The sequence below is a fragment of the Diceros bicornis genome, chromosome 39 (genome assembly GCF_020826845.1).
Source record: "Diceros bicornis minor isolate mBicDic1 chromosome 39, mDicBic1.mat.cur, whole genome shotgun sequence".
Lineage (NCBI taxonomy): Eukaryota > Metazoa > Chordata > Mammalia > Perissodactyla > Rhinocerotidae > Diceros > Diceros bicornis.
Genome location: NC_080778.1, coordinates 3,608,891 through 3,623,854, shown reverse-complemented (window position 1 = coordinate 3,623,854; position 14,964 = coordinate 3,608,891). Strand labels below are relative to the sequence as shown.

At 40.4% G+C, this 14,964-nt stretch overlaps 1 protein-coding gene across 8 annotated transcripts in view; it reads left to right on the top strand.

Annotated features, from left to right (window-relative positions):
• The window catches only part of AFDN (afadin, adherens junction formation factor), a 142,064-nt gene extending 129,468 nt beyond the window's left edge, over window positions 1-12,596 (top strand). For 5 of the 8 annotated variants that reach the window (XM_058533986.1, XM_058533984.1, XM_058533985.1 and 2 more), the window contains 4 exons: window positions 2,483-2,617; window positions 5,759-6,287; window positions 9,520-9,604; window positions 10,431-12,596. In XM_058533986.1, the coding sequence (XP_058389969.1) occupies window positions 2,483-2,617; window positions 5,759-6,287; window positions 9,520-9,604; window positions 10,431-10,584 (903 nt within the window). In that variant the 3' untranslated portion in view covers window positions 10,585-12,596. The remainder of the gene's footprint in view (window positions 1-2,482; window positions 2,618-5,758; window positions 6,288-9,519; window positions 9,605-10,430) is intronic. The other 3 variants (XM_058533990.1, XM_058533989.1, XM_058533987.1) reach the window with 2 other exon arrangements.
• The last annotated feature ends 2,368 nt before the right edge of the window (window positions 12,597-14,964 follow it).

Sequence of the window (14,964 nt, the reverse complement as noted above, 5' to 3'; positions counted from 1 at the left end):
TTCAGGGTATCAATGTAACAAGGAAGTTTGTCATTGGATATCAGAGTCATTAAATTTGTAACTTAGGTTGAAATGCCTTTAACTGTTATTGAATGTGAGTAAACCATACAGCTCAGTGTACCATCTTGAGCTATTATTTGGAGTAAATTAAGAGATTCTCTTTTCTCTCATTATTGCTTTTTTTTTTTTTTTTTTTTTTTTTTTGGAGTAAAGCAGCATATCTTTGAAGAACAAAACAATCTTTTTTAAGAGAAAATGCCTGTTCGTAGATTTATAAGATAGCATTCTGTATCTATAATTATAATTATGAAAATTGTAATTGTTCTGATTTCTTAAAATTATACTCCTATTTAATTTAAAAGAACTGGCTATCTCAATGTACACTTTTTCTTGCTTAGAACTTATTTTTAATTAGGTCTAGAAAGTATAACATAATGAAATTAGTTTGTGCTTTATTGGGTAACAGAAAAACCTCTATTGCATTAATGCAATTCTCTATTTTTCCATAAATTACTTTTCTGTAGAATATTTAATGTTTTCAATTGCTGTTTTATTTTGTTATTTTTATTGGGGTGTTATTTCTTGTAATTTGTGCTGATGACTCTAAAATTCTTGGTAAATGTTTCCATTCTTGGCTGTAAGACCCTACCGCAGGGAGCTCTCAGGTGGATGTTAGCTCTGCAGTTCCCTGGGGAGAGCACCTTTCACTGTTCTTCCTTGCTCCCTTGGCTCTTCATCAGTAGCATCTACTCCTGCTACAGAGCCCCCTACAAGCCAGTTATCCTCACATCCCTTGTGGGCTTATACCTAGATTATACTAAAGAGGAAGTTAAATTAATTTGTCTTCTTGAGAAGGGAATTTTAATTTTTTTTCTAAGATGTTTTATTGTTGACTGACATGAAAAAGCCTAATGACACAAGTTAATTTGTTACTTTCCCATCAGATACAGAAATCAAGCAAGAGCGAAGTTGTTAGGTTTTTGTTTTTGTTTAAAAAAATACACACAAACACAATTCAAATCCCGAAGTTAACAATTTCTATTTTTGCTGTGAACAGTTTATAGAATAACTAGTAATTCTGTAGATACTGAAACACACCGTGAGAGATTTTGTCTAAGGGCTTCCTGCAGTGGTTAGAGATTGAACTGGATGGCTTCGAGTTCCATTTTAATTTTTAAAATTGTTAATCAACTCCTCTTAATGTAGGATGGTGCAGCGCTGTGGGTGCTGCTACAGCCCAGGTCTATAACACATAAGAAATAACTGGAGAGTGTGAAGTTTTCAGTTACTGTTATCTTAGGCTGTAACGACAGAAGTAGAGTAGTTATATCTAGATGACAAAAAGAGAGTCTTACTCTGTTCTCTACTGGACAAATGTGCTTTTAATTCAGGGTTCCTTTTTAGAAAAGGTATTTTCAACCTGTAGTGCATAGAGAAATGTGACCAGGAAGATAAAGGAGCTGAAAACCAAATAGGAGATGCGTCTTAGATTTTTCAAGATATCTTTAAGTATTTGAATGGTATGAAAGAAAGATAATAAATTTGTTTTGTGTTGTTTCAAAAAGGAAGAGCCTGAATGGCGAGAAATAGAAAACAACCAGGTGGCGCAGTTTAGACCCGCACAAGAACTTTTTGACTAGCAGTTCCCTGAAAATAGAATATACTGTCTTGGGAGGTAGGCGGAGGTCCCCAGACACTGGGGGTGTTCAAATAGAATGGATAATTGGGCAGAGATGTAGCAGAAGAGAGTGAGAATAGATTCCTTCCAAATTTCAGGTTTAGATTCTGTGACTCAGAGTTTGGGGATATCCCTGAGCTGGGAAGGAATTCTTAAAGTCCAGGATGGGATCCAGAGAGAGCTAACTGATGGCAAAGGGCCAGGCTGGGAAGAGAGCTAGAAACTTGGTCCCCAAGAAAAGGTGGGCTGCTGTGAAGATAACTTTGAGCAGTCGCCATGTTCCTCTGGATCCTGTGGTGCCACGTGAGCCCCACCCACTGAGAGGCTGGTGCTTATCTGCCATGACCCACAAGAGTGGAGACTTGTTTCTTGACATTCGTAGTGGAAACTAAAACAAATGAACAAGGGGCAAGGGAAGGAGGATGGTTGAGTGTGTTCTGTAGTATCATAAATTGGGAGTCTGTCTGAGTCTGTTAATTTACTTCAGCTGGTTAACTTCACTTTGGTGTAATAAAAGAATCCTGCTTGTTTAATGTGTAAATGTCTGAGATAAAGTCCTTCTTGCTTTGAGCCACAATTAATGGAAGAATAATTCTGGAACTGTGGGGACAAAGTCTTTAGGTAATTTATTTTGAAATTGTAGACCTATAAAACGTGTAAGTTGTAGTGTCTTTCAACAGTGATTTTAACCTGGTATTTTGTGTGTGTGTGTGTGTGTGTGTGTCTGCTTGTCTCAGTATGCGCTTTTTATGTGTTGTGCTGGTGGAGTTTGTTGAGTGGAAATTAAAATGAATTTGTTGTTAGTTACAGGATGAGGAGCGGAGACGGCAACAGCAGCTAGAAGAGATGCGTAAGCGGGAAGCAGAAGACCGAGCCAGACAGGAGGAAGAGCGACGCCGCCAGGAGGAGGAACGAATAAAACGGGATGCTGAAGAAAAGGTTATGGTTCTCTAAGGGCAGCTAGAATTTTACCACATTAGCCTGAACGTAATTGATTGGCTGGGGCAAAGCGGGCTAGAGATTATATGTCCCTTAAGACGCACAAGACAGAACAGGGCCTGGACCCCCCAACTTTGTTTTTGGACCAAAAACTTTAGCCCGATCTGACCCACCTACCTCTCTTCTGAACTGTCTCCAGATTCCCTTTTCCTTTGAGTTTTGTCTCTCAAACTTCTGAACTCTTAGGCCTGTTTAGCCGTGGGTCTGCTTACTCTGGACACGGTCCAGCTGGTTATTGTGAAGGTGAAGTTTGCTCAGTTATTGTTCAGATTGAGTTTGAGATGTGGGAAGCAACAAGAACAGAGTAAGACAGTCTGTTAACATAGATTGTTTACTGAAATTACTCAATTCTGGTTGATGGTAAAGAGAGCAAATGGCTTATAAAAAACATGATACAAGGAAAATTTAACTTAGTATGTAATCTGATAAATATTCTGAGTTACTTGTTTCCATATGTGGGTTTTTTAATTCAAGTAATCCCTTCAGGTGAATTTCAAAATGACAATTAATTTGACCTATTCTGAGAACTGGGAGCTCGGCGATGCTGCCCTCCGGGTCCCTCTCCGCGAGTGCAGTAAGGCTCTGAGCAGGGGCTCACTGTCGGGTCTCTCCCGAGGGATTGCCTGTCACTGGACATGGTGTGGGAGAAGCGGTTCTCTGTTACTGCCCTTCTGTGAAGGTGGAAGGTTTGAGTGCCACAACTGCTGATGGGGAAAGCTTTAGTGTTTATTAATAATTCCTTCTTTGATAGTCCCGTGAACTGTATTAATAGAGCACCCTCCCCATCCTCCCCAAAAAAGAACTTTTGGGGAAGCTTTTGTAGTGACACAGTCTATTAGGATACATAACAATCAAAGAGTAACATTGACAGAAGTGATGTGACTCATTGAAATGAAAATAGAACAGGTAATGTAAGGACACATACCTGTATTGAAGTTAACGATTTCTATGTTTTATACACGTTTACCATTCCCTAAAGCCTATAATCACATTATCCGTTGTGTCTGGACAGATTTTGAAGTCTTCTCAGAGACTCTGAGCTTTTAGGATTAGGTTACCCTTGAGTCTTTTGCTTGTGTAATGGTAAGTCAAAATTGATGATCTTTCTAAGGAAATCAGATTTCCAGAATTGGAGCCACTAGCGTTCTCAGATTTTATGGTGTGTGTTGTTTGCTCTTCCGTGGCTGTTGGGAAGGATGTGCTCTCCCAGTTCACAGTCACTCGCTGTCCCAGACTCTCCATGGACTGCTCCGCCTGCTCTGGAGGCCTGCAGACCCGCTGTCTGCGGGCTTTGGTTAGGCGCAGTCCTGTGCCCCTGCGTACCTAGCAGGGGCGGTCAGGTTGCCACCTGAGGGCAGTGCACATGTGGAGAAGGGCCAGGTTATATTCTCTGTGTTGAGACTCTTGGGTTATTTGATTTTTCTAACGTGTTCTCACAACTCATGATTATGTCAAATACACTATGTCTTAGTAACTGCTCCTATAATTGAGTGGTCACTGTAAAAAGAAGCTGAATAACCTATTTTTTATACAGAATGTCCACAATTGATGGGTTTGCTTTGTTATAGGAAAATGTGCCATTCATTTCTTGGGTAGAGTGAAGTCTTCTGGGGTCATGTAATTGTATCTACTCTTAGCATAACTCAAAGGGGATGTTTGGTTTCCCCCAAAACGTTACCAAGCAACTGTTCTTCGTGTAATACCAAGATTCCTGACAGCTCCACTTCAGAGCCACAAAGGTCATTCCGGATTCAATCCCCCACCCTAAGAGAACATTCATTTTGTGTAGAAAAATAAGATTAAATGTCTTTCGTTTAGGATGCCTCAACATAGAGTAAGCAGAGAAAGTGAGAAAGTACGTCCAGGGCCATGATTGGGGCTGGCATTTATTCTTAGAGTTTTCTCCCTCAGAAGGTGGAGCACTGACTGTTGTGTATTCACTGTGCGTGTGTGCGTGGGGTGGGGGGGGCTCAAGAGGGACTTGGGAGAAAACACAAGAATTCAACTTGAAATGGGACTAAAAACTTTTACCCTAATGCCAGCAAGGTCCCTAAAATTGGTTGTCTTGGTTGAATGAATTTAAATTTCACTGTACTCTGTTCTGTAGTGTTAACTGTTACTCAGGTTGAGGCAGCGGACTCTGATCTTTCATCCCCTTTCCTATTTACTTTTTTCTTATGTTCTGAAACTCTTGTCAATCTTTAACAAAACTGTGCTGTTACCTCTTTTAATGTTAAAATAATTTAACACTGTCAACTGTAGTTTGTGCAGATGTATGTCAGAAAAAATGTACAGTATGTGTCAAAATATATTTGAACATCTTGTTGCTGTTGCTATTAATGCCTGGCTCTCTAATTTTTTGTCTGTCAGGGAGTTTATTAAGATTTGAAATAGAAATTAAGAACTGTGGAAAGCGTATTTGTTAGATTGTTGCTTTGGGAAAGTGAGTTAATGTTTTTTACAGTTTATGGTTTCCTATTAATTTCCCTCTGAATAACTGGAAATAAACCAGATGACTCAATCATCTGAGGAAGGACACTCTTCTTCTGAATTCACTGGGGTCAGTGAAAAAGCAGACAATTTGCACTTCTGAAGGGGCTACCTGTAGAAAGCCAGGTATAGCCTATTTTTGGTTTTGTCTTGTCTTTGAACTCAGCAGTAACAGGTAAGTTAATATCCTACCAAAAACAGAAGGAAAAAGAGAGACAGACAGAAAGAGAAGCAGAGGAGAATTAAAAGTGTAGTGGAATAATTGAATGGGGACAGCGATGTAACAATTGAAAGTAGGGAGCCTCCCAGTACCTGAGAGTTTGTTCATTCCGTCCTTTTAAGCAGTTTTATGTCAGATAATTCCAGAACAGTATGAATGTATTTGTGAGTCTCAAGACTATTTCCAGCTCTGTCTGCCCGTTTCTGTCATAGTAATTATGTTCAAACTTTCATGTTCCCATGGATTCGTTATCATTGATGGGGGACTGAGGCGTAAATATATCCTTTCATGCCATGTGATGGCCCAGTTGGGTTGGCCATGGTCCCCTCCTGACCTCTGACCTTTGCACTTTTGTCTATTCCCGCCTGCAGAGGCGACAGGAAGAAGGGTATTACAGCCGCCTGGAAGCCGAAAGGCGCAGACAGCACGACGAGGCCGAGCGCAGGTTGCTGGAGCCTGAGGAGCCGGGTCTGTGCAGACCTCCGCTTCCACGGGGCTACGAGCTCCCATCCCCGTCCCCTCCGGCTAACGCTCCTCCTCCCCCACCTCAGCGAACCGCCTCTTACCTCCAGACGCAGGTCCTCTCCCCCGACTCTCTGTACACCGCCAAGTTTGTTGCATACAACGAGGAGGAGGAGGAGGAGGAGGAGGAGCACTGCAGTCTAGCAGGTCAGGATAAGTACTCCAGCACGAGAAAGTCTCACGGGGACCTTCCTCCTGCCGCCCTTAAGCCACAGCAGCCCCCCTGCCAGCCACGCCCGGCCTCCGATGGCATCTTTCTCTCCAACTCATTCCAGCCACCCTCTGCCAGTGCCAACAGTACTGCTCATAAAGCAGGCCTGCCCCCACCCCCTCCAAAAAAACCAGGCTTCTACCATCCCAGCCACTCCAAAGGTAGAGGTAAAAAGTGGAATTGCAAATCAAACCTTTGATCTTGACTGGAATCTTGGAGGCTCTCTCACACTTCCCACTGTAGTGTGGCCTGTGTCGATCGGCACTCGCTTTGGGATTTGATTTCACTTGATCACTAGTCTCAGCATGGTGACCTCCCTCTACTCCAATTGTAATGTCTGTGCTCACACTCCTTTAAGTCAATATCTTAGTACTCCCACTGCTTTTATACTTTAAAAAGTTCCATTTCTGTGATCGGCTGATAGCAATCAGCCCTTCTCTGTTACTGCTAGGTCCCTTGAAGTACTGTTGGTCTTGGTCTTCATTCTCTACCGCTTCAAATAATTCTTATATTTGGAGGAACAAATACCCTTTTCACGCATTTTGGTGCCTAAAGAGAAATGTCTGTTATTAATAGCATCGTAGTTACATGTTCAGTTTCTGTTATTTAACATCAGTAGAACTTGTGCTCTGGATTAAATGCCACGTGGCAGCGGCTTATGAGATAACTGCTGTGTCTCATGGTGGTTTGGTCGGAGTAGTGGAAGCACTCTGCTAAGCTGGGTTCATGGTACTGCTCAGTGCCAGCTGCCGCCTGCCAGGGGCCAGAGAACCTGGTCATCGTGGGACTACTCTTTTTTTCCCCTGACTGGTTTCAATTCTTCCTGGGACCTTACGTTCTCAGAGCGTCACAGCACGAGTAGCCAGACCACAGCGTAGGCGTGCAGTTATAACCCTCTGGTTATAATCTTCCACGCCGACTGCAGGGCACCGTGGCGTTCCTGCCTTTGCCAGGACTTGGAGGTTCCTGTATAGTCAGCAGTCAATTTCTGAGACAGGGCTGAAAGTTGTATTTCAAATTATAACTGTAAATTATAAGGATTCAAATTTCAGGCTAATCTTACTACTTCACACAAACTTGGAATGCTGGCAATAAGCATTCTCAAATGTGGTAGTGTTACTTTTGATGACTACAAGAGTCTTACAGATTCTGCATAGTGCAATGCATGGACTCACAACAATTCTAAAAGAAGCTGAATGATAAAAACTCACATAGTCATCACCCTTACATAACAAATGTTTTGCCAGGATCTTCCCACCTGAGTCAGAGCTTTGATCTACTTTACAGGTTCAGAATATAATAATATTCAGGTTGAGTCACTCAAAAGCCAAAATTAAATCTTTTTGTAAAATTTCTGTTGTAAATATCTAGAATGTAGTACCTTCAAAGACATTTATGGAATAATAGTAATTTTTGAAATGAGATGCCATCAGTCTCTTTGCATCAAATTAGAAGCTGAACTTTAGATCTTTTGTGTCATGACACAGTAAATATGAGGTAGCTAGGTATCACCTCTAACCATCTTGGCTTTCAATCATACCGCTAACCCTTATTTTATTTCACACTTAAAACACCACATAGGAGCAGGGTATGTCCTGCATCTGATTGCTCGGGCTTCTTTGAAGACTTCCTTCGTAAAGTACAAAGCTGTCTGCACCAAATGCAGAACGCATCTGACCTTACCATCCAGCATCTCACCAACATTGTCGCATTCTGTGTTCCGCCCTTTCTCTGTTGTGAGCACTCTGGAAAAGCATGCTTCTGCAGACTGGACTTGGTTTCTTTCACTGGGTGCTGTGAGGAATTAAGATATGAATTGGAATGAATAATGTCAGATTTCAGCATAGCAACATATTAAAAAATATTCTTTACTAAAGCTCTTTGAAAATTATTTGAAATGTGTAGTATTGATTCATATATTGTCAGCTGAAAGTATTTGATATTCTGATTAACTCTAAAAATTTTGAAAATTTTTAGGAATTGATTTTTACCAGTGGAAGAAGCAAGTTTCTTAAAACAAAGCTCAAAAGATACAACATAACATTTTTAAAAACAAAATGAAAAAATTTAGAATTAAAATTGAAAAAATTCCACTATGCAAAAATAATTTATCTAAAGGCCCACTATGGATTGCCTTAAGTTAGAGCTGTGTTTCTGTTCTATCTTTTGAGTCTTTGCTGAGGGTGACTTCCTACGGTGTGATTATGGGAGACTTGCACTAAGGAGTAGGGAAAGATGCAGTGCGTAGAGGAATCACTCAGAAGTGTCCAAGCTCTGTCTCAGTATAGCAGAGATGTTCTGCACAGTATGTCCTGTTATGTAGAAAAGAAACGTAAAAATTCATTTCTGTGCAACTTGTCTAAAAAGGATAATTTTAATGTTGAAATTTTATAATAATTTTGTGGCCTGTTTAATCCAATATGTAATGCTGTCACTGTTCATTGAATATTGAGCATTTATTGCTATAGCCTGTACTATTATAAGCAAAAGATTTTTCAAGTGTGAAATTTTTTTCTTGCTGATGTTACAATTAATAGAAATACATTAGTGCTGATTTAATGCATTATTATCTTAATATATCATCTGTGGCACTGTAATCTTGTATTTGGATGCATTTAAAACCCTTATGTGCATCATCTCTTTTGATCTTCAACAACCGTTTGGAGTAGACAGGGCAGATGGTGGTGTTACCAGGTGGGTTGATGTTACTCTCTGTCGTTACTCGGCCAGTCACAGGCAGATCAAGGGGCCGACAGCCTCTCTCTTCTCTCACACTGTGCTGCTGGGGTCTTGTTTTTATTTTGTCAGTGATTTTGTATCTGCAGCACTAGTATCAAACCCTAGGGGTTTTGGGTAGCTTGTTTGTTTAAAACATTTTGTTTTGTTTTAATAATTATAGCCACTTATTTTGAGGAAAAAATCAGTAGTTGTCCTGAGAAGAGGAACTTCAGTCATGTGGTTACTTCTTAATCTTTGGGTTACGTTTACTCAGTGATTTTGTAAGAAAATTCTTAGTGTCTGAAAAATTGTGCTATCTCCCCATTTAAGTCAGTCTTTGTGGATTTTTCTTCTGAATTCCTGATAATTATGCCTTTTATCAGATTTGAACTTTTTGACTGTTACTACCTAAGACCTATGCTGTTCCCTCTCTGATACTAAAGGCCAGGACGCCAGGGATTCAGCACCTTGTGAGAGCAGTGATTGGATTACTCAGGCCACTAAGAGATGTGAATTTCAAATTGATGGATCTTTTGTCTGATTTGAAGAGGCTTTTGCTTTCTTCTTTATTCAGTAATTGAAGATGTCTTATTCTTCTACGGGCACTGCATTTTTATTATGAGTAAATTTTTGGAAATAATTACAAGTACTTTAACTTTGACTTTTTCTTTCATGGAAAAGGACCAAACTCTTACATGGGATCTACTGGGACAGTTATCGGTGCCCATGATGTTTATCGGGATTCAAGAGAGAAACTGTCTAAAAGGTATTTACAGTTGTCCTAGATGAATAACTTTATCGTCATTGGTGACTTTTTTCCTTCCTCGAGCCATTTTTGTGTGAGGCTGGATTGAAATTTCAGAGACTTCGTTATCAGCTCAGATGTTTCTCATTGTACAAAATTGTGTGAGCATACAGGCTTTTTATCTTTTCTGTTGCTAATATAGTTCTGTTTCAGACAGTGGTGTAAGTACCAGGCTTTCTAGTCAGAACTTAAGCCGTTGGGCATGCTGCTGTTTGCTTCCACCAGAGAAGGTGGAAAATTCTTGAGCAACGTCCAGGTGCCCTGCTCGACTACATAAGGCCAGCCCTGATGATCACAAAAAGTAAATAGGCTTAATGTCTTCACTGAATGTCCTCAACTAGGTTTTAGTCAGAAACACAGTTGAAGTTGAACTGATGAAGAAAATCTTCCGTGTCTTACTATAACTTGTTAAGTTAGGTGTATTGATCGCTGCCCTCAGATACATGTAGGATTCATTACAATGCTTTATTTTAAAACTATACCTCTTTAGCTAAACTTAACTTTTAGGAATTACCTGCTTGTTAAGGTTCAAGTGACTAGCTTTCTGAGAGGTGGATGTGACTGGAGAAAGTTAACATTTTAGTAAGGAGAAGACTTGGCCGTTTTCTACATGGGTTTAAATACAGCCCCAATAATTTTAATTATAGGAAGGGTTATGGCAGAATTAAAGAATGAGTCTCTCTCTTACTGCAAGTTTTACTGAATTGCGCATTATGTAAACTTACCTCATTGTTGACAGGTTGTTTCCATTCTGACCAATAATCTTCTACATTTCCCTCTCATGCAGCCAAGATGCAGATTTACCTGGAAGTTCTGGAGCCCCTGAAAACTTGACGTTCAAAGAGCGCCAGCGTCTTTTTTCACAAGGTCAAGATGTGTCCAATAAAGTAAAAGCCTCTCGTAAATTAACAGAACTGGAAAACGAACTGAACACAAAATGAGAAAAAGGAAAAGGGCACCTTGTATTTACCCCAAAGTCTTCTCAGTTGTGCTTTGTAGGTATGAGCTTGATTGAAGAGGAAAGAGGAGGTTAGATTTCTAAGTCACTTATGATTTCTGTTTCTAAAATGGTTGGGATTTAGGGATGTTCCAATTCCAAGAAATTCTATTTTATTTTACCAAGAGATTGTCATTTATACAATTTAAGTACTAATTTCTTAATTCTCTGGCTCACATAAAGATAACTTTTTTGTTAGTTTCTTTTTTAGAGTCTGAGTTTGAAAGGGGACAGAAGGAAGGGCAGTAGAAGATAATGAGATGTTTCTTCTCCCCTATTTTCACCAAGGAGCACAATGTTTTATTTCTGTTTTTTCAAAAACTTTATTTTAGCTATTACACAGAGAATAGCTTGAACTACCCAGACTATTGTTTGCACTATTTAGTAGCAACCACAGACTGTTCTACGGACGAGTCAGGTCTTACCTTCCAGGAGAGAGAAGGTGTGAACACGTGCTGTTCGTATGTTGAGCCCACAGCTAACGTGGTAGCCTTTCTAGTCTGTTCTGTGCAGTCACGATGCTGGAAGATGACGCACGTTGGAGACTTGTTCCATCTCTTTCCTTGCAGGTACAAGCCCGCCTGATCAATTCTAAATATTTGATTTAAGAGAATTTCTCCAAGAAGAACATTTTGAGGATTTAAGCTTAGGAAATTTTATTTTTATGAATATCAGGTTATTGTTAGACTAATAAATCATTGGTGATTTTGAAGATGCAGTTAAGTTAGAAAGTTAACTAAATATTTTAGATATTCCAAGGGAGTCTGTAAAAGAGGATCTCTTTAGCTGAACAGTGTTGCTGTGAACAGGAACAAAAACACCTGAGGAGAACGGGAGATGAACAGGTGACACTCGCGCACAGCTGCTGCTTAGAAATTTTAAATCTGAAAAACAAATAGATTTACATGGATATGCTGTCAGGGAAAGGAAGGAGTTCAATTGCATATGGCATCTGTAATTTAAATATTGTAAGAATAACTCGTATGGCAGTTCAAGCTATTTTTTTACACTCTATTAATAGAGTTATTTAATTTTCATTTGTTGAATTATTACTTACACTGTCATTTCTTCAGCTATGAATATGTAGCTGATATTGGGGAGACGGACCTCACTTTGTTTATATTGTGTGATGTTAAAATGGTAAATTACTTTGTGATTATGAGCAAATTTTCTATTTGACAAAGCCCTGCTGTGGGGTTTAGATGATTTTTCTGTACCATATTGTTCTCTTACAAATATGTACATTCAGAAAATACGCACACTTTCAAATAGAAGAGGGAGAGGCTTTCTAGCCTAGAAATCACTTTAATGCAAGTTGTATGATAAATCATTAAAATGCGAGTGTAAATATTTTTGTGTCAATCAGGGTTCTTATTTGGAAGTGTGCTTTTACTGTTTCCCTTGTTGAACTAAGGAGTAAAATGGTTCTAAGTGTTTAGGAAGGACTGGCGTGCTTGCTCCGGAGGTGTGAGGAGAAGCAGCCTCCTCCCGAATGTCTCGAGAACACTGGAGAACACTGGCAACCTTACGGGGACTAATCCACACTTTCTTTAAGGAAAAGAGGCAGATGAACTAGTCTGTTAATATATAGAAAAACAAGAAATACACATAAGTACATGCAAATACATGTAAATATCTACATACAGGGATATTTGTGTGTGTGGTTGTAAACCCGTAAACAGGTGGATTTGGCCATCCTTGGACGATTAGGTCAAATGTGAATATGTGTGAAAGTGCTTTTCATGACTGTGCATTACTATGGAAAAACATCACAACTGCTGTAGTTTTCCATTTCTACTGTATTTCATTTGCAACCTATTTTTAATAAACTTTGTATGTATTTAAGTGTATTTACTATTATTTTAACAGTGCTGACAAAGATTCTATTTGTAATATCAGCCTTCCCATCCCGTCTCCTGCCTGTCCACTGATTCATTAAACATTCACTGAGTGTCATTCTGTGTCAGGCAGTGTGCTTGGTTCGTGGGGAAGTGTCCTCTGTCCCGACCACGCAGACTGATGTCACGAAAGCTTGCAGATCACTCTGACAATGGTCCCCGTATACTCAGCTTCCAGGCTTTCATGACTTCTGCTTTGCATATCAGCAGTCCTGGGGCCATCCAGACTGTTTCTCTGTTACACTGTCCCAGCATTGCCTCTTTGAGTTCTTAAGCATACCCAGGAATTAGCAAATTGTATAAACAAGATTTCCTGGTGCGATGTGTTTGAGGGCAGGGGCCCACCCGAGGTAACTCCTGTGAGGGGGTGTGATTACAGAAGTGTGCGAGTGGAGTGACAGGGAAGGAGGCTCACAATGCGTGCAGACTGGGCATGGGCACGGGAATGGGGCTCAGCTCTGCCCCTCGCATGCGCTTCTTCCTGTCCACGCGGCCAGCTGTGCCTCCCTGTGTCTAGTTCGCCTTTTCTCCATGGCCTCTGAGCAGGAGTGCCAGGCTAGGGCCATGCCACAGGATTTCAGGAAGACTTTGATGAAGGGAAGCAGTGGCTCGCGGGGTTGTAGAAACTCGTGGAGATCTTTTTGGCAAGACAGATGTTTTATATTGGAACATAATATTCACTTTCAGTATGTTTTAATGCCCAAAAGGGTACTTTAAAGTTTGGGAGGACAAAAGCTGTATTAATATTGATTCAGTCTCACCTCAAGGCGCATAGTTCTCACCTCCAATGGTCTTCTGTCTCTTGGATCACATAGAAATCGCAGCAGGCACTCAACAATTTTCTAGTATGTGCTGTCTGACAATGGTTTCCTCTCTGCTGTACGACATAGAAAGCATTTCAGAAATTTTGTTATACACTTAGGGTAACATTAAGCCACAGCAAAATGTAAGTGGAATGACTTGCAGAGGGAAAATATGGGCAAAAAGTGACAGGTTTTTCATTCCAGTATTCATCCAGTTTATTCAAAGAAATGTCACCCTAAAAGACTCATATTTGACTTCAAATTGGGGTATAAAAGACAATTTCTTGCACAGTTTATTCAACAAATATGATTTACGAGTGCCTACTCTGTCTCAGTCACTGGGGACACAGTGGTTCCAAGTGGCCCAAAGCAAATCTAGGAAGACAGAATAGTTTGTTTATATAAACATACAGTTAGTAACTGTTAATTTGTTTAAGGAAGATGTATAGGGCACTTTGAGGATTTAATAGATGCAATTTAAATCGTGGTGGTGGTAGACTTTTTGAGAAAATGATACTCCCTTTTGAGAGAAAAGACTGTTGCAGGCGGAAGGAAATCCTGGAGGCAGAGAGGCTGCCACACTCACAGAAACTGGTCAGGGAGCCCAGGGCTGAGGGCAGTGGGGTCGGAGGGACCACAGAGTACAGGAGGGTCTTAAATCATGATAAGAAGGTTTATATTCTTCATGCAGCTTCCTGCCTGGTTTTGTAAAGCTACATGAGGCAAACCAGTTTGAGGATAACTGTGGTCACCATACTGAGTAAGGACAGGTGTGGAAGGCTTCTGCAGGAGTCGGAGGGTATGCTGGCAAGCCTTGGTGTTCTATCGCGAGTTTCCAGTTTGAATAAGTAGATGGTGGCGATGTTATGGAGATGGTGATGGAAAGATGGGCAGGTAAGGTCCAGAGTGAGCTGGCGGAGTTTATTATAGAGATGCCACAGGTGAGCAGGTGGCATGTCAGTGCACACTCGGCTCTCCTTGCAGACAAGAACCGGTAGCGATGTCTTCCAGATTGATGACAATACTTGCACATGTCTTTGATGGATTAAACCCTAGTTTTTCTGCTGTTCTAAAGCTTGTGTTTTATTCTTTTATGGAGACTACAGGTGCAAATGGCCTAAACCTAAATTGATGACAATGGTTCCAACTTCAACTTGAATTTATTTTAATAATATAAAACATTAAGTAACAACAAAAAAGGGAGACCTGGAAAACACTGGGTTAACTGTACAGCTTTAAAAATGTCCTGACTCCCCAATTTTTTTTCCATGGGAACAGGCCCAAAAATATAAGAACAGACTGTGTGAGTTGAGTAAAATATGTAACATGGTCTCAACAGGGTATCCAAAAAAGGGAAAGTCAACCATAGCTGGGGAGTTGGGGGTGGCGGGGAGATGTTGGTTGTCTTGATTTCTGTTCTTTAAGTACCATTACCTGACTACTTGAAAATTACTAACATCGACATGGAAACTGTCCAAAATTCTCCAAATCTCTGTGGATACAGAGTTTGACGTACCTAAATGAAGCTCTCTCTCCTGGTACTTCGTGATGTTCCTTGCTCATTCTTTCAAGATGTTTAATTGGTCTTTTAATAAAATGAAAGTGATGGCTCAGCGAAGACTG